Source organism: Malaclemys terrapin, chromosome 4 (genome assembly GCF_027887155.1).
Source record: "Malaclemys terrapin pileata isolate rMalTer1 chromosome 4, rMalTer1.hap1, whole genome shotgun sequence".
Lineage (NCBI taxonomy): Eukaryota > Metazoa > Chordata > Testudines > Emydidae > Malaclemys > Malaclemys terrapin.
Genome location: NC_071508.1, coordinates 56,571,274 through 56,590,102, shown reverse-complemented (window position 1 = coordinate 56,590,102; position 18,829 = coordinate 56,571,274). Strand labels below are relative to the sequence as shown.

Genomic DNA, 18,829 nt, shown 5'->3' with positions numbered 1-18,829 from the left:
TTTTAATAATGACAGAAAGAAATTTTGTTCCATTTATTTCTTCACTTGGTAGACTTTTTGCTTGAATAAGAACAAGCTGTGTTTAGCTTATTGGGTCACTAACCAATTGTGTTCTGCCCTAGTTGCCTTAAACTTATTTAATGTTGCCAAATTAGGTCTTTTCTAATATTTTTTTCCAAATTATATAATTTGTTTTCCAGCTCCACTGATGCTTATATGATTTTTTTTTATATGATGTGTTTGAAATTATAGCTCCATGTAGCATAACTTTAAATGATTCCCCAAAATAGAATGAATTGACATCAGAGGACATGGGATATTTTTCCCAAAGAAAATGTCAATTTGTTCTTTTCCCTTTGCTAAGAAAATGATCAAATTGCCATTTCAGAACTCATCTCTACTGATCTTCCCAACTCAACCTACATGCTAGCCTTAAGTAACGATGTGATCTGCAATGCACAGTTTTGAGAGTAGTAACATCTCCTAGGCTTCTCCAGTTTGAGAGGAGAGGTGGCAAAAAAATTGGTTACTGCATCAGTAACACTCAGTCAGCAAAGATGTCTGCAGACATATATTTGTATTATGGTAACATGTAGGGGCCTAGTCACAGATCAGGACCCCATTGTGCTTGGCACATATCAATACATAATAAAAAGATGGCCCTTTCCCCAAAGACCTTACAGTGTAAGGCTACATCTACAGTACACTGTGAGCTAGGGATGTGATTCCCCTGCCCGTGTACACATAATCATGCTAGCGCTCATCGATCTAGCACAAGTATAAATAGCAGTGTAACCCCAGTACACACGGGTAGCGGCAACAGAGGCCTGGCTTAGCAGTTCTGAGTACATACCTGCTGGTTTCAGGCAGATTTGTACTTGGCACAGCTGGGCAATGCCTCTGCTGCTGCTCCCCGTGCTATCGCAGCTACGGTGCTGTTTATACTCATGCTAGCATGTTGACAGCACAAATGTGTGTACACAAGCAGGGGAGTCACACCCCTAGTTTATGATGTAGACATAGCTTCAATATGCGTGTTGTTTGATAGCAGTGTTAAAATCCTTTTCCTTAGAATGCAATGATGTTGATGCTAAGAGGAGGTCGTCCACGACATTTGAAAGTGACATCTATTATCAGCAAAAAGAACAGGAGTACTTGTGGCACCTTAGAGACTAACATATTTATTTGAGCATAAGCTTTCGTGGGCTACAGCCCACTTCATCGGATGCATGTAGTGGAAAAGTAGGATGATATATATACACAGAGAACATGAAACAATGGGTGTTACTATACACACTATAAGGAGAGTGATCATTTAAGTTGAGCTTTTATCACACTATACACACTATAAGGAGAGTGATTACTCTCTTTATAGTGTGTATAGTAACACCCATTGTTTCATATTCTCTGAGTATATATATATCTTCCTACTAACACTGCTGCTACTCTGAAATCTATTATCAGCTCACTTTGGGAAATAGTAGTGAACCTAACTATTGGGCAAACGTAGAAATCATTTTCATAACAGGTAGGTGGGTATATGCATTTTCACAAGCAATTGTCTATCCATTTGTTTCTTCCATCATAATTCAGAAGCCATACTGAATATTTTGTCTTAATTCTTTGAATTAATATTTACCATTCTGATACAGACATCAAGTACAATACACCTCTCTGTTTTATTTCCAACGCAGGATCATCTTTACCAGACAGATGTATAACCTGGAAGAAATCAGTTCATAGTATCTCATTTTTGAGAGCATTAAGAATGTTTTTCATTTTTCATTTTGTCATTATTCCCTATATGTCCCAGGAGCAAAGACTGATGTTGCCCTCCTACATAAATTAGCCAGTTTCTATACAAAATATGTTTGCAGTGTTGTAGCTGTGTTGGTCCTGGAATATTAGAGAGACAAGGTGGGTGAGGTAATAGCTGTTATTAGACCAACTTCAGTTGGTGAAAGAGACAAGCTTTCGAGCTCCACAGATCACCACCAGAAGCTGGTCCAATAAAAGATATTACCTCTCCCATCTTGTATCTCTGTACAAAATATGTTATCTAGAAAAAGAGAGGAACCACTATCTCTTTCTTCACCAATTGGTCCTTTTCAAGTTCCGTTCTATTTTTTAAATGTTCACATGGGTGAGCTCCATTTGCCACAAGACAATATCTTTGTAGTGGGCAGGTTTTCTTATGATTAAGGCTGAGAATCTGTCACGGAAGTCATTGATTCAGTGACTTTCCGTAACTTCTGCAGTGGCTGGTACTGGCCCAGGGGCTGCCCAGCTGGGCCAGCAGCAGCAGTTTGGGTGTGTGGGAGGGGATTAGGGGCTGGGGTGTGTGTGGGGGGGTGCGCTTACCTGGAGTGGGGGCCCCCCCTGCAGCTCCTAGGTGGCGGAGGGCTGGGGGGGTCTCCGTGCTACACGTGCCTGCAGCTCCCGCCTCCCGCAGGTCCCATTGGCTATGATTCCCGGCCAGTGGGAGCTTCGGCAGCTGGCGCTTGTGGCGGGAGCAGTGGAGGAGCTCCTACCCTGGCCCCTGCCACTGCTGCCTAGGAGCTGCAGATATGGAGCCAGTAGGAAGCCCCGCCAACCCCCTCCCCCAGTACCAGCGGAGGTCCCAGGCCATGCACTGCGGCCTGGCCCCCCTCCTCCTTCTGTACCAGCAGGGGTCCCGGGTCAACTCCCCCAGCACCTGTGGCACCCCCGGACCGCCCCCCTCAGAGCACCTCCCCGCAAGTTTTAGTCATGGAGGGTATTTTTAGCAAACGTCATGGACAGGTCCCATGACATTTTAGTAAAAATACCCATGACTAAAACATAGCCTTACTTATGATCACCCCTAGAGCTAGATTCCTCCCAAGCCACCCTCCTAAGTGTCACTTGATGACACTGTTTGTCCAAGGTCTGTTTCTTAGAACTAGAATGACTAAAAGATCAAAGAAGAGTACACAAAATCAATTAAAGTTTGCACGGAAAATATAATCTAAATAAAACTGGGGTGGGCAAACTTTTTGGCCTGAGGGGCCACGAATGCTCACAAAATTGGGGGTTGGGTGAGGGAGGGGTTGAGGGCTCCGGCTGGGGGTGCTGGCTCTGGGATGGGGCCAGAAGTGAGGAGTTCAGGGTGCAGGAGGGGGCTCCGGGCTGGGGCAGTAGGTTGGGGAGTGGCTGGGGGTGCAGGCTCTGGGGTACAGGAGGGTGGGAGAGCTGGGGCAAGGACTTGGGGCACGGGAGGGGGTTAGGGTGCAGGCTTTGGGGCATGCTTACCTCAAGCAGCTCCCAGTAGCAGCGGCATGTCCCCCTCTCCACCTCCTACGCAGAAGCTTGGCCAGGCAGTTCTGCGTGCTGCCCCGTCCACAGGTGCCACCCCTGCAGCTCCCATTGGCCCCGTTTGCTGACCGCAGGGCCGGCTCCAGGCACCAGCTGAGCAAGCTGGTGCTTGGGGCGGCAGATTGTTTGAGGCGGCATTCTGCCCAATCCTAGGGCGGCACGGCCGCTTTTTTTTTTGTTCCGCTCCGGCCGCCCTATAGGGGGCGGCGGCGTGGAGAACCAGAGCGCCCTGCAGGGCAGTCCTCTTCCTTCCCTCCCCACTGACCAGAGCGGAGCCCTCGCAGCAGGAGGCAGCGCAGCGGGAGGGGCCGCGTGGCAGCGCCCCTGCTGTAGCCCTAGCTGCCCCCTTCTCTCTCTCTCTCTCCCGCCCGCTCCCTCCCCCCCACCCCAGCTGGTCCCCCCGCATCCGCGCTCCAGCCGCGCTGCAGGGTTTTTTTTGTTTATTTTTTGGGGTTTTTTTGCTTTGCCGTTCTGGCCACCCCATTTTTTTTTGTTTTTTGTTTTTTTTTGTTTTTTTTGCTTGGGGCGGCCAAAAAGCCAGAGCTGGCCCTGGCTGGCCAATGGGAGCTGCGGGGGTGGCACTTGGGGCGGGGGCAGCACACGGAGCCCCCTGGCTGCCCCTACACGGAGGAGCTAGAGGTGGAACATGCCGCTGCTTCCGGGAGCCACGCACAGCAAGCCCCAGCAGGAGCTTGAGGGCTGGATTAAAACATCTGAAGGACCACATGCAGCCCCTGGGCCATAGTTTGCCCACCCCTGCAATAAAAGGTGAGATGAGCATAAATGAATTAATGGTCATGTGGCAAGGATAAAAGAGCATAGGAGCACGTAATGTCTACAGCTATTAGAATGGAGTAACACATGAAGCAGGGAGAAGAACTGATGATGTATGACTGGGAGAGGTTGAACTTAAGAGGAGGGAAATTCTGCGTGAATATCTGAAAGAGCTTCTCGACAGCACAACCTATGAGGTTATGGCATAGTAGCAATCTAAGATCCTAATCCTGCAGTGGCAGTACACGTATGCACATATTTTAAGGAGAAATCTCTGCGAACATTTCCCCTCTCATAACTCCCTCTGGGCCAGTTTTTACACACAAGGATATGATCAGACCCTGAGAAAGGACCTCCGCATTTGGTCCAGTGTTTGGACATGTCCATGCTTAATGATAAAGTATGTCACTGGATCTCTGTCATGAACTGATGAGTCAATCAGTCAGCCTCACCTCAGTCCCTGGAAAAATCATGGAGCAGGTCTTCAAGGAATCAATTATGAAACATTTAGAGGAGAGGAAAGTGATCAGGAACAGTCAGCATGGATTCACGAAGGGGAAGTCGTGCCTGACTAACCTAATTGCCTTCTATGATGAGATAACTGGCTCTGTGGATGAGGGGAAAGCAGTGGATGTGTTATTCCTTGACTTTAGCAAAGCTTTTGATACGGTCTCCCACAGTATTTTGCCGCCAAGTTAAAGAAGTATGGGCTGGATGAATGGACTGTAAGGTGGATAGAAAGCTGGCTAGATCGTCGGGCTCAACGGGTAGTGATCAATGGCTCCATGTCTAGTTGGCAGCCGGTATCAAATGGAGTGCCCCAAGGGTCGGTCTGGAGGATGATCTGGAGGATGGTGTGGACTGCACTCTCAGCAAGTTTGCAGATGACACTAAACTAGGAGGCGTGGTAGATACACTAGAGGGTAGGGATCGGATACAGAGGGACCTAGACAAATTAGAGGATTGGGCCAAAAAAAACCTGATGAGGTTCAACAAGGACAAGTGCAGAGTCCTGCACTTAGGACGGAAGAATCCCATGCACTGCTACAGACTAGGGACTGAATGGCTAGGTAGCAGTTCTGCAGAAAAGGACCTAGGGGTCACAGTGGACGAGAAGCTGGATATGAGTCAACAGTGTGCTCTTGTTGCCAAGAAGGCTAACGGCATTTTGGGCTGTATAAGTAGGGGCATTGCCAGCAGATCGAGGAACGTGATCGTTCCCCTTTATTCGACATTGGTGAGGCCTCATCTGGAATACTGTGTCCAGTTTTGGGCCCCACACTACAAGAAGGATGTGGAAAAATTGGAAAGAGTCCAGTGGAGGGCAACAAAAATGATTAGGGGTCTGGAGCACATGACTTATGAGGAGAGGCTGAGGAAACTGGGATTGTTTAGTCTCCAGAAGAGAAGAATGAGGGGGGATTTGATAGCTGCTTTCAACTACCTGAAGGGGGGTTCCAAAGAGGATGGAGCTCGGCTGTTCTCAGTGGTGGCAGATGGCAGAACAAGGAGCAATGGTCTCAAGTTGCAGTGGGGGAGGTCCGGGTTGGATATCAGGAAAAACTATTTCGCTAGGAGGGTGGGGAAACACTGGAATGCATTACCTAGGGAGGTGGTGGAGTCTCCTTCCTTGGAGGTTTTTAAGGCCCGGCTTGACAAAGCCCTGGCTGGGATGATTTAGCTGGGAATTGGGCCTGCTTTGAGCAGGGGGTTGGACTAGATGACCTCTTGAGGTCCCTTCCAACTCTGATATTCTATGATTCTATGATTCTCACATGTGCACAAGTTTGTTCTGGTGGCTGTAAAAGAGAAAATATTCTTTATGAGGTAGTTCATCTACAGTGGCCCAAATCTTGAGGTCCTTAGTCAGTTTTGACTCAGTCCATTCTTCGGCAAACTCCCACTGAAGCTAATATGAGTTTGCTTGAGTAACATCTAAATAATAATTGAGAGTTTTGTTGTGCCCCCAAAATCTATAAGTTGATCTCCTTCTTCTGCATGATCACCCTCTTCTCACTTGGCTCCATGGCAACATCCCTCCACCTTCCCTTTCCTTGGACTTTCTGTTAGGTTGAGCGATCTACACAGGTACTTGGAGGGCAATGGGAGAATAAGGCAGACTGGGTTTGCCGGAGTGGGAGGATGCAAAAGTATGTTGTCTCCTGTTTTGCCGAGTGGCGCTTGTTACTATATTAGTTCCATAGCACCCATCTACTGTGGGTATCCCTTCTTAAGGGTGGTCCTTGGGACAGCTGCCAGTTTAGCAGTCTTGTGAATGTGAGCAGAGGGAGACAGCCACTGGGGACCCAGCGTCATTGTGGAGGCACCAATCTCCCTCTGATCACCTAGAATCTATTGGATTTCTTGTTGGGCCCACGGTGAGCAGAGGACAGGACCCTGAACTCCCACAATGGAATGATTTAAGGAGAAATCTCTGCGAACATTTCCCCTCTCATAACTCCCTCTGGGCCAGTTTTTACACACAAGGATATGATCAGACCCTGAGAAAGGACCTCCGCATTTGGTCCAGTGTTTGGACATGTCCATGCTTAATGATAAAGTATGTCACTGGATCTCTGTCATGAACTGATGAGTCAAAAAGAATAGGCAGAATTAATAGAAATGTAGCAGACTGCTATTAAAGATGATTTATGCAAAATCATACACACAATTCCTACAGTCATTAGTAGACAGCCAGTGACATTAATAGTAGCCTAATCTTCTTCAAATTCTTTGTATAGCTAAATAAAACACAAAAATTGGAAATGGAAAACTTTGGTTCCAGGATTTGTGACTCATTCATAAAAGGTCAAGTCATGCAATATTAACTCCTTAATACCCAAAGCAAAGGGGCCCTGAATTCTTCCAGAGACATTTTTGTAAATGGACCTAGAGATTCCTTCCTTTAAAAGAAAACTGCATCCATTTTCCTGAGCACATTGTTCTAAAATTTTAAGACTATTCCTCACTATTACTAATGTTTTTAAAAATATATATTAACTGCATTTGCCAGTTGAGTCTCCTGTTAGTGGCAGCAAAATCGGATCCTAATACAAGAGACTACAGACCAGGTTCAAAACTGGTTTAGTGCTACTTGAATGAACAAACCTAAGTTTTAATGTTTGCCACTTCTACTTAAGTATCAATATTCATATAGTTTTCTTCTGATAAACTAGTGTTAAAACAGAATGGAACCTGGCTAACAATTTTTTATGGAGAATTCCTATGCTGCAGGTGTGATTGCTATTCATTAAACAGCCAGAACCCTGTATGATGGGTCTATGTTAAAACTATTTTGTGTGTGTAGTAGAATCAATATAGAACATTCGGTAAGGGCAAATATTAAACTTGGGATTTTCATAGGTGCCTAAAGCAGTACAAACCTAACTCCCCTTGAATTTGGGCCATAAAATATTATTGCAGAATAAGTTTGTGTTACTGAAATTCAATGGGAGGTTGCGTGCCTAACTCCCTTAGGCACCTATGAAAATCCCAGCCTAAATGGCCAAGTGCCTGGCTGCTAATTTAGTCGCTACTTTACAGCTATACATACTACAAAAAACACACTACAGTTGGTTCTATTTTGTGCCGTTGTTGGCAATTTCAGCACAGACTCTGAGGGTCTTGGTAACTAGAGGTATTCCCTGCAAACCAGAGTGGAGGTATATTGGAGAAGCATTTTGGGAACATTAAACTCTCACTATCCTTTGCTGTATTTACGTGGTAGAAAAATGAACTCCATTTTCCATCATATTGAATTCATCACTTTTCACCAGAACTAATTTTTTAAGTACTAATGCCTGTAATATTACTCTCCAAACAATCCAACATACCTACAAATGCTTCAGACTAGTGCAGGCCACCCTTTACCTCATTTTTGAAAGTACAATCTCCAAAGAATGATACTTTTAGATGCTCTGGAGAATCAGAATACTTTGCTGCCTACCTAATTAGTTATTTCTTCTTTGTTCAATAACAAGATGGTGGCATATTCTAATTTGTACATAGTATGATGAACAAAATAACTATTCCAGCTGTGGAATTTCTAAAACAGATGCTTACAAGCTGATTTTATTAAATAGTACAGTAAAAGTTGTGTTATCCAGCACTTTATCAACTGAAAAGCTCTATAAACTGGTATTTCTGATCTTCATAGAAAGTTGGGTTTATAGTCCGGTTGGCGCAGGGTCGGCAGGCTCCCTACCTGACTCCCCAGAAGCGGCGACATGTCCATGCTGCTACTAGGTGGAGGAACGGCCACGGGGGCTCCGTGTGCTGCCTCCGACCTGATCACTGGCTCCGCAGCTCCCATTGGGTGGGAACCGAAGCCAATGGGATTTGTGGAGGCAGAGCCTGCGGGCAGGGGCAGTGCACAGAGCTGCCTAGCCTTGCCTCTGCCTAGGAGCAGCAGGGACAAGTCGCCGCTTCCGGGGAGCTGCCCGAGGCGCACGCTGCCAGGATCCGGCATCCCAAAACCCCTCACTCACCCACACTCCCTCCCAGAGTCTGCATACCGCACTCCCTACCGCATCCCAGCCCTGATCCCCCTCCTGCACCCAAACCCCTCACTCTTAGTTAACTGGAATTTTTGATTTACTGGCACCCCCTACTCCCCTAACATGCTGGATAACAAAGCTTTTACTGTATTGAGTTTTAGATGTTCTTGGGCCATGAGGAAACTACAAAGTAGAAAAGAGTCATTTCCTCTGGTATGTTTATATAAAGTGAGACCCGGGGGACAGGTAACTGTATGCAATCCTTATGATTTTAAGAAAGATTTTATAGCCATGAGATTATATGGTGATTGAAAAATCTGTAGAGGCTAGGGGCCTTCTTTTTCGCAATATGAATGCTATTGCTTGGTCAGTCTCCTTTTTTGGGTTCTTTTTTGATTTTTACCTCCCTGTATTTGTAAGGGATAAGGAGGTACAAGAATAAAAAAGGATTAATAAGTTAAAAGTCAATGTATGTAGAAATTATTCATGTTAAATATTATCATGGCACAATTATCTGAATTTCATCTGCATACGGGGCTCAATCCTGCCAGGTGATGGATGCCCTCAACTCCCATTTAAGCCAATAGGAGTGCTCTCAGACTTTGCAGGATCAAATCCTGTATGTGAGAGGAAATAAACCTTACATTAACATTCTAGCTGCACACAATCTGCACAGCCTAGAAAAGTATTGTTCAATATCTCATCAGGAGGGACAACACTGTAACTGCCTAAAAAACTTCTCGGTCCTACCCAATGGGGTTGAATGGATATTAATGGAGGCAGAATTTGGTTCATTAAACATTATTGCAGAATACATTGGTATTATACAGTGTCTTATGGAGTTGTTAATTATCTTTGCAGATCAATGATGGCTAAAGCAGTTTTAGAATAACTTACAAATTTAAGCACTACTTCAAGTGAAAAATCAACTTTATAACTTTTAAAAAATTACATGCAGTAAATAAGCACCTTCTATCAATGTCCATGACCTCTATATATATATCTATATCTAAAGATTTAAATTGCCAGCAAATGTTAACAAATTGCACTTTTTCTTAGTGGAGTAATTCCTATATATAATTAATAGTGTTTTGTGACTGAAAGGCCTATCATGCAGTACAAATAAATTGGCAGGAAAATTGTATTTCTGTCTTGCATTAATTTTCACAGAATGAAATAGAGCTATAACCTGTCTTAGGGTGGGTCTACCCTGCAATAAAACACCTATGGCTGGCCCAGGGCTGCTGACTTGGGCTTGCAGGCTCAGACTGCAGGGCTATCAAATTGCAGTATAGACATTCAGGCTCCAGGAAAGGATCATTTTACATTCACTTCCCACTTGTGTAAAAGAACACACAGTGTGCAGCACATTTGTGAATCAAATCCTCTGACCTTAAACTTCTTAACATGGAGGGTATGTCTGTATTGCAATAAAACATTCATGGGTGGCCCATGTCAGCTGATTTGGGCTCAGGCTCCCAAACCTGAATGCCTACACTGCAATTTTATAGCCGTGCAGCCTGAGCCCAGGTCAGCTGACATGGGCCAGCCACAAATGTTTTATTGCAATGTAGACATACCCTCAGTGTTAGGAAGTTTAAGGTCGGAGGATCTGATTCACAAATGCCCTGCGCCCTGTGTGTTCTTTTACATGAATGTGAAGGGAATGTAAAATGCTCCTTTTCTGATTTGCTAGCAATTTACACTCTCCTGTCATTTACTTTGCAGGGGCGCAAATGACTGCACAAGTGCAGGGCAATGGCAAATTAGGCCCACAAGGAGCAATTCAAAAATATTTCATTCAGAAACCCAGATACTATCCTTGATGAGAATGTGGAACTCCCACTACTGCCAATGGGAGTTGCTTGCCTTGACTGGGGGCAGTATATGAACCAAGGAATCTTAAGAAAACAATTTCTAAACTTTGTGTTTATATTTCTGCTCTTTTTCTTATATATTTGCTGTGATTTGACAGAGCATTTGAGGTCAGCTGTCAGACTAGCAGTGGAGATGGAGTAAAGCATCTTTATTCTAAACCCTTGCTAACTCAGTTTTCAGCTGTGACTCAGACAGAGAGGGTAAGTTTACTAATTATACTCTGCTTTCTCTACTGTGGTGAAATGGGTTGCAGAGGGAACAGATCAAAAGCCAAACATTTCTGAATACTTTTTCCTTTTATGGAATACAGCTCCTACATCATCATTTCCTGGAGACTGTGTTCTAAGCTACCCAGTGATAGAAGAAAGTTCTCTGTATCCACTGATCTATATCTGACAACAAATTTGAACCCTAAGGGGATCCATTTTTACCTAACTATTTTAAGCAGAGGGTGTACAATAACAGACAAGAACTAAACAAAACTTATTTATACTGCGTGTCACTCAGTGTGAGAATAAAGTAGAATCTGGTGGATAGGGTGTTTGCCTTGTTTAAAACAACTAAATTTTTTCTCATATAGTCCACGAAGCGGTTTAACTGAACCGATGTTCTACTCCTCCATCCTTTTCCACTTCGCTTGTGGCATTGAGTTAAAAAATAATTTTTAGAGGTTTTTATTTGTAACTGATTATTTTGAAGCTGTTGCTGTTACTCCATGGTTGGTTTCAAAATGGTATTGTGGATCATTTGCTTTAATAAAAATAGCAACAGTAACATAATGATAGAGTCCTTTTGGGATGGAAGAAGGTCATACAGAGCCTGATCCAATGCCTGTTGATGTTGCTGGAGATACTTCCACTGACTTGAATGGACATTTGATCCGGCCCATAGTGCATCCTTATGAAACACGGCAGGATTCATTTTGTTATTCCTAAACCATCAATGGCTGCCTTGTCCAGTGTTGGATATCTCCAGTGATGGTTATTCCACAACATCCCGTGGAAGCTTATTTTGTTGTATATTTTTATAAAGAGGTTTCTAATCTTTAACTTAGAGAGGTAAAGCCAGCAGTACCGAGCTATAATGGCAGCATGAATCCAAAGGTAACCAGCTGGCTTGTGTCAGACTAGGGAGCATCTGGCACTCTACACTACAGCCCTGGGACTGTAACCTGGTTTCCTCATGGAGGTTTTGAGTCCTGGTGGTTCAAGGCTGCACCCTGTCTCCCAATATCCCAAAATAAAAGTGATGTAAAGGCACTCCAGTGAATGATCTGGTGCGACGGAGCTCTGGTTCGCACTCCTCTCCTCTCCTTCCCACCCATACCCCAACATGCCCCTTTTTTCCCCTTACACGAGAGGGAAGGGAGGATGCAGGAAGTGTCAGAGATGCCTCCTGCACAGGGTAAATTCTCCACTGGATATCCCCAGTCAGTTTAAGGCCAGTTTGTTGCTTATGTAACACCTCTGCCTTAGTGTACCAGAGAATCTGACCCTGTAAGTTTTACAATTTAAAGTGTCTAAATAAAAAACTGGAATGCTAATGCGTATGTCTTTATTAGGAAGGAAAGTATATGCTCATATTTTGCTAAAATTCGGGCTGATCCTAGGCCCTCTAAGACACTGTGGCAGTGTATAGGAGACACAAAGGCACCTCAGTTAGCCAAGGGAGAATATCCCTGCCATAGTGTTTTCTAAAGATGGGGTTCGGCACCAAAGAAGATGTGACAGGGTCAGGAGAGGGAGTTTTCTTAGTGCTCAGCAATACAAAGATTCTTGGCTGCTCCTGGCTCCAAAGTAGCCCATCGGCAGCCTGAGTAAGGCTCTAATTTTATGCCAGAGGCTGTTTCAGGCCCCCGCCACCCAGGATCCAGGCACTGCCATGGTGGCTTAAATTAACCTGTATTCCACCAGCCCATTAGGCTGTACTTTCTGAGAGGCACAGCACAGAATCTGTCCCTCTGCGCTATATGCAAGAGTGGGTGGGTTTTGTTGTTGTTGGTTGGTGTTTTTAATCAAAATAAGGGGCTGAAACTTGAGGTGTTTAATGGTTAACCTCATTGCACTGTGCATTGTTGTCTTTTTTAATTTGAATTAGATGCTCATCAGAGTCAGACATATTAGGCTAAGTAGGTAGCTGGTAGTATGAAAGATTTTACATCTAGCAGTGTAGCAGGCACAACTCTGTCTTGGCCTGAAATAATTCCTGATATTTCAGTCCCAGGGTTCTCTTGAGTACTTGTCTGTCAACTGTGCCAAATTATATGGTGATGTGTTTCTGTGTCTGCTGAGAATTAGGTAAAACAACCAAATTCATTTTCGTTTGTGACCTAGGAAAGGACTGAATCCACCTTTTATGTAGTTATGTGCTCAAGCTTTAAAGCTGTATTGGATCCAAATTTTCACCAAGTTCAGAGGTTGCTCAGATCGCAGGATTTTGTTCAATCCTATGTATCCGGAGATGAAAAGTAAGGGTTTGTTTACATTATAGGGTAACACCCTATAGTGACTTCTAAAGGACACTAACATGTTGTGCACTACTTGGTTCATGTGCACTAAAGGTTCTGTAGTGTGCTTTAACCTAGTACTGTTTCAAAGAGCACTACATTAAAGCACACCAGCAGGGTCGTGACACGTTTGTAGCTGTTGCTATGACTCCTGCGACTGGTGTCACTAGCGTAATTCACCAAAGCAAGCCTGGCTGCCGTTTTCAAAGCCAGTCTGGTAAAATCAAACTGTTGCTGGACAAAATCTTCCTGTTCTTTCATGAACCAGTTAGAGCAAAACTTTTTAATTAGTAAAAGACAGTTTACAATTAACAGTTCGTTTAAAAGGCATTGAATATTAAATTATCTGTGCCTCTTTTTCCTCCAGACAAAACAGTCTCTCACTCAAGAATAAAGAATGAGTAGACTTTGTAGAATTCTATATTTATTATCATTTTTGACTGATAATACCAATATTTATTTTTGAGCATTTTTTTCCTATTTTTATCAATTTAAACTTTCACGGTTGTGGGAAATTAAGGGGGGAGTGTCAGATAACAGTTTTTTAATGGTAGTAGACATTGAGATTAAAAAAATTAAAACTTACAAGGTTAAAATCCAAATTGTCAATATCCTATGTCAAAATATATAAAGTAAACAGCCTTACATCAAACTCTAGTAAGTGCTCAAGCAGCATTTTTCTTAATTTGCTTATCTGTAAATTTTGCTTATAATCCATAAATTTTGTGAGTGTATGTGTGTGTGCGTATAATGAAATCCATGTTTATTGACATTTACCAATAAAACTCTAATCCTTCAAGACTAGGAATGATGCAGTGATTCAGAGTTGGGAGAAAATAATAGGGTTCAAGTGATGAACCTGTTCAAGACTGTAAGCTACTCTATCCTTTATTGACCAACAACTGTAGGTGGTGATTATTTTTCCCAGCACACACAGACATAATGTACCTGCTGTTTACCAGCCAGAAAATGAATACAGTTAACATTTGCCTTCATGGTAAACTGAGCAATGAGTTCTGCCTCTGATATCCACCTCATTCCGTGATTTACTTAGGGTGTGTTGAGAAGACATTCAATAATACACATAAGTGCTTGTTCTTCATTTCTTTTCTCTTGTACCTCCTATTAGTGATACTGAGAGCTAACAAAACAATAAATGTAAATTCAAGCCACGATGTTTCTCTAATTTTCACCAGCGCATAAACTTTAGCAGGTAGCTGATACTTCGGGAGATAAATTGAAACAAGAGAGAATGTTCAATTCCCATCTGCCTAGTAGATACTGTTTCTATTTTGTCTAATTTCTAGTTGAAGTTTAAACTAGAAAATTAAGAATCTTACAGTAATGTACCAACAAGCTGTTGTCAGTTAGAATTTCATAGTGACATGAACAATAAGAAGGTAGTTAGTATGCAAGCCAGATCTGCCCTACTTTAATGGAACCAGAATAACTAAGCAGTTGATCGGTCTTTGCTAATTTGATAGAATCATTAAATCATACATCAACAAATCTGACTTGCTCACTCGGTAAGTTGTTTTGGTTTAGCTGTAGAAAGTTGTCTGACTGCTGTGTAGGTGTGTATACACACCCATACACTGATGTCAAACCCAATCTAGTTTGCATTCTCTCTAACCAATACCTCTTTTCAGTACAATAGTATTTATTTGCTTTTGTGGTGGAGTCACTGTAGTCCTGTATTCTGTCCAGGGAAGCCTTTGTGTGAGGCCCTGCGTGAGGCAATTACCAAAATCCAGCCACTGAGTAGATTAAACTCTTGTATGTGTTTTCTAACCATATTCCTAAACTGTCCACCGGGGGTCACAGTAAAGTTTTAGTGCTTAGTGACTGCAATATAATATACAGTGAATACCACTTAAAATAATTCTTCATATTATGTAGCATTTTTCCTCTTCAACTTGCTTTATAGACATTAACTAATTAACCCTTTCAATATCCACATGAAGTGGGTATTATCATCCCCTATTTGATGGAAAAGCTAAGAGAGGTTAAGGGGACAACATTTTTAAGCGTCCATTAATCTGAGGTACCTCAATTTTTAGGTATACAGTTTGAGACACCAAGGGTCTGATTTGTTTTTTAGAGGCATCATGCACCTACAGCTTCCACTGATTTCCACTGGAGTTGTGGCTGCTTCGCACCTCTGAACAGAGTTTCTAATATAGGGTAATAGTTTTAACACCTCTAATTTAGGCATCCAAAATTAGTGGAAGTTTTTGAAAATTTGGTTCCAAGTTCAAATCCACAGAGTTGATGTCTGAGACAGAGCTAGTATTCAGAAGTTACTGGCTCCCAGTTCTGTGCTCACACCACTAAACCAGGCTCTTAGTCGGAGCATAGATAGTACATAATGAAAACATTGAAGGTGTATAGATACTTACAGGACTGCAGTTGTAACCACACACCTCCTGGGTGTACTGTTCTGTCCCATCTAGTGGCACCGAGACCATTTAGAGAGAGAGAGAGTAATGAGTCTGCTCTACAGCCTTAGCTAAGGGCCAGTTGGCTTTTAGCTCTTGCAGTAGAGGCTCATGCACTAAGCTCCAGAGGTCTAGGGTGACCAGACGTCCCGATTTTATTGGGACTGTCCCGATATTTCCTTGTTTGTCCCGCGTCCCGACCGACGTGCGGTCGGGACACTGGACAAACAAGGAAATGCGCCGGATCCTGGAGCCCAGTCTGAGTCCTGCCTCCTCAGGGCCAGGCCGGACTCTTACTCACCCCGGTCCCGTGCTCCCCCTGCATCTCCTGGGCCTCCCTCCAGCGCTTGTGGAGGAAGGGTGTTTTTGTTTTGCCCCGCCCCCCCCCGCGTCACCCTCCCGCCCTCCCCCCGCGTCCCGATATTTGACTTGGGTGATCTGGTCACCCTACAGAGGTCCCAAATTCGATCCCGCCCGCCGGTGACCATGGTCTGTCAGTGTTACACAGTGCTAATATTTTTCTATCTTTAATTACATTAACAAATTTATATAATACAATTTAAAAGTATAGTATTGTGCAGTTTAATTCTGTTCCTCTGATAAAGTAGCAGTTGCTTTCTTTCCCCCTTGTTACCAATAGATCTTATGCAAATAGAACCATAATATTCCTGCCAACCTTTCTTAGGCATAATTGTTTTTTTCACTTTGCATAATTCTCACTGGAAAAGAGATGCCCCAGGCTGATCTGGGTTCATAGGAAGACACATAATAGCTATGGGAAGTTAGTAACTTACCACAGAAACCTCCAAACTCTAAGATTGCTTAAAATACATGTCCCACATTTTTTCGGCATTCTTAAAAGCAGAAAAAATCCTCTTGAAAAGTACAGGTAAGAAAGAGCCCCCAGGAAATATGTTCTTGGACTGTGATGACTGTATTGCCTTAATAAGTCCATCAGGCAGTCTTTTCTTTGAAGCAAAAGTTGGAATATATTATCTTGATTACTATATAGTCCCTGTCACCCAAATGGATCCAAAGTGCTGTACAAATGATTTCCATAAGAATTACAGTAACCATCTCTGAAATTCAGCTACTCTTGGAGTTAAATATGGTGGGTGTTTAACTGTGTGCTCAGCAACACTGTCCGATAGTTTAAGACAGGAAGTGGAAATACTTCCTCCAGTTGAAAGTGCATGGAGAATTTAGGTAGGCAAATATAATTTCCAGAGTTGAAACTTGGTCGGGACATGAGTTAATATCTTCGGCTTTTGTAAAAACGGCTACAGGATTTACAATGGCTGCATTTGATCAGGAGTTATATTTTATGCCTTATCTAAAAGACAGCATCTCAGACAGGACAGAGCCCTTAACACTAGTGTTAGCTATTGATGCATTACCTAGTGCAAAATAGTGGCACTGAACCTCAAACCCACTTGAACTGAGCCAGGCATTCAAGATTCAATGTGTTCATCAGATTTGTTCTAGTCTCCTGAATGTTAGGTGAACATGGACTGAATGTCTGCATAGTTTGGAAGCCAGTGAACCTCCATTCCTGAAATCAGCTTCCCTCCATCTTTCCCCCAACAACTCTAAAGACATCTAAAGTAAGAAGGGGGGCTCTGATGAGTGTGAGAGGGTTAGAAAGCTGGCTGAGGCTTGTTCTTAGGAGATTCCAGTTTGTTAAACCCAAACCGCTAAAAAAAATTGTGCAGAGGTTTGATTCAGTTGTAACTACAGGAGTGAGGCTCCAGGGACCAATTTGTGAAAACCCTTTGCTAACCGAACTGTGCAAGGTACACATAGACCTATTCAATACTAGCTCAGAGGAAAAGTGGCACCTCCTGAATCAGCAACATTTTGTCTTGGGGATTTTCCTTTCTCATCCTCCTTAGCATATCAGATCGGAGATCACACTCTGCAGTAGTAAGGTTGCAGTGTTTGTTCAGGGATATATTGTAGGTATCCATTACACACACTCCCTTTCTAAAGAGCTTTTTGAAAGGGCAGTTCATAGTCACAAGCGAATCAGATGCAGAAAGTCTGAAAAATCTCCTAGGAAACAGGGGGGGGAAATCAAGTAAAATAAGGAAGATTGTTCCTTTAAATATTTTATCATGTTATATTTGATCTTTGAAATTTTAGTTAATAAAATGCAAGAAGGCAAATCATTTTTAATTTTAAACTTTATTATTGTTTGTTGTTATAAAGTGATCCCCAGTGTTTGAACATAGATTTTAAATGGATTTGATTTGTATTTTTGGCATACACTATAGTCTGTGGATCACAAGGCATCTCAGTGCTTATCCCTTGAGGTTAACTTGAAACAGACATTCCCAGCAGTGCATGGTCTTTTTAGTCCACATTGCAGTCCATCGTGTCTCTCACCAGCTACCATGCCAACCCTACCTGAAGACGAGGGACAGCCACCAGAAGCACAACGCACCAGTTCTCCTCCGGTCAAAGTAAGCAATCTTAAAAATCTATTCTATTGATATTATGCTGCACAAATCTAAGACTGAACCGTGTCACTTTGTATACTTTCTGAAGTTTGTAAAATTGTATACGGATTTTGTACATGGCTTTTATAAAGGAAAATCATGCCTCAGCAATCTATTAGAATGCTTTGAGGGTGTCAACAAATATGTGAACTAAGGTGATCCAGTGGATATAGTGTACTTGAACTTTCAGAAAGCCTTTGACATGGTCCCTCACCAAAGGCGCTTAGGCAAAATAAGTGGTCATGGGATGAGAGGAAAGTCGTCTCGTGGATCAGTAACTGCTTAAAAGATGGGAAACAATGGGTAGGAATAAATGGTCAGTTGTTACAATGGAGATAGGTAAATAGCAGAGTCCCCCAAAGCTCTGTAGTGGGACCACTGCTGTTTCAACTTATTAGTAAATTATCTGGAAAAGGGGGTAAACAGTGAGGTGGCAAAGTTTGCAGATGATATTAAATTACTCAAGATAGATACTCAAGTCCAAAGCTGACTGTGAAGAGTTACAAAGGGATCTCACTAACCTGTGTGACTGTGTAATAATATGGCAGATGAAATTCAATGTTGATAAGTGCAAAGTAATGCACCTTGGAAAAAATTATCCCAACTGTACATACAAAATGATGGCATCTAAATTGGCTGTTATCACTCAAGAAAGAGATCTTGGAGTCATTGTGGAGAGTTCTCTGAAAACATTGGTTCAGTGTGCAGTGGCAGTCAAGAAAAGCTAGCAGAATGTTAGGAACCCTAAGGAAAGGGAGAGATAATAAGACAGAAAATATAATGCCACTATATTAATTCATGAATACTGCATGCAGTTCTGGTTGTCCGATCTCAAAAAAGATATTTTAGAACTGGAAAAAGTACAGAGAAGGGCAACAAAAATGACTAGGGGTATGGAACAGCTTC

The 18,829-nt window shown here is 42.9% G+C and overlaps 1 protein-coding gene across 7 annotated transcripts in view; it reads left to right on the top strand.

Moving 5' to 3' along the window:
- The window catches only part of IRAG1 (inositol 1,4,5-triphosphate receptor associated 1), a 129,958-nt gene that overhangs the window by 42,313 nt on the left and 68,816 nt on the right, over positions 1-18,829 (top strand). For 5 of the 7 annotated variants that reach the window (XM_054027393.1, XM_054027395.1, XM_054027394.1 and 2 more), the window contains exons 3-4: positions 10,579-10,681; positions 17,814-17,887. The exons of 1 other annotated variant lie outside the window; for it this stretch is intronic. In XM_054027393.1, the coding sequence (XP_053883368.1) occupies positions 17,819-17,887 (69 nt within the window). In that variant the 5' untranslated portion in view covers positions 10,579-10,681; positions 17,814-17,818. Of the gene's footprint in view, positions 1-10,578; positions 10,682-17,698; positions 17,888-18,829 lie in introns of all 7 variants that reach the window. One more of the 7 variants, XM_054027397.1, reaches the window with a different exon arrangement.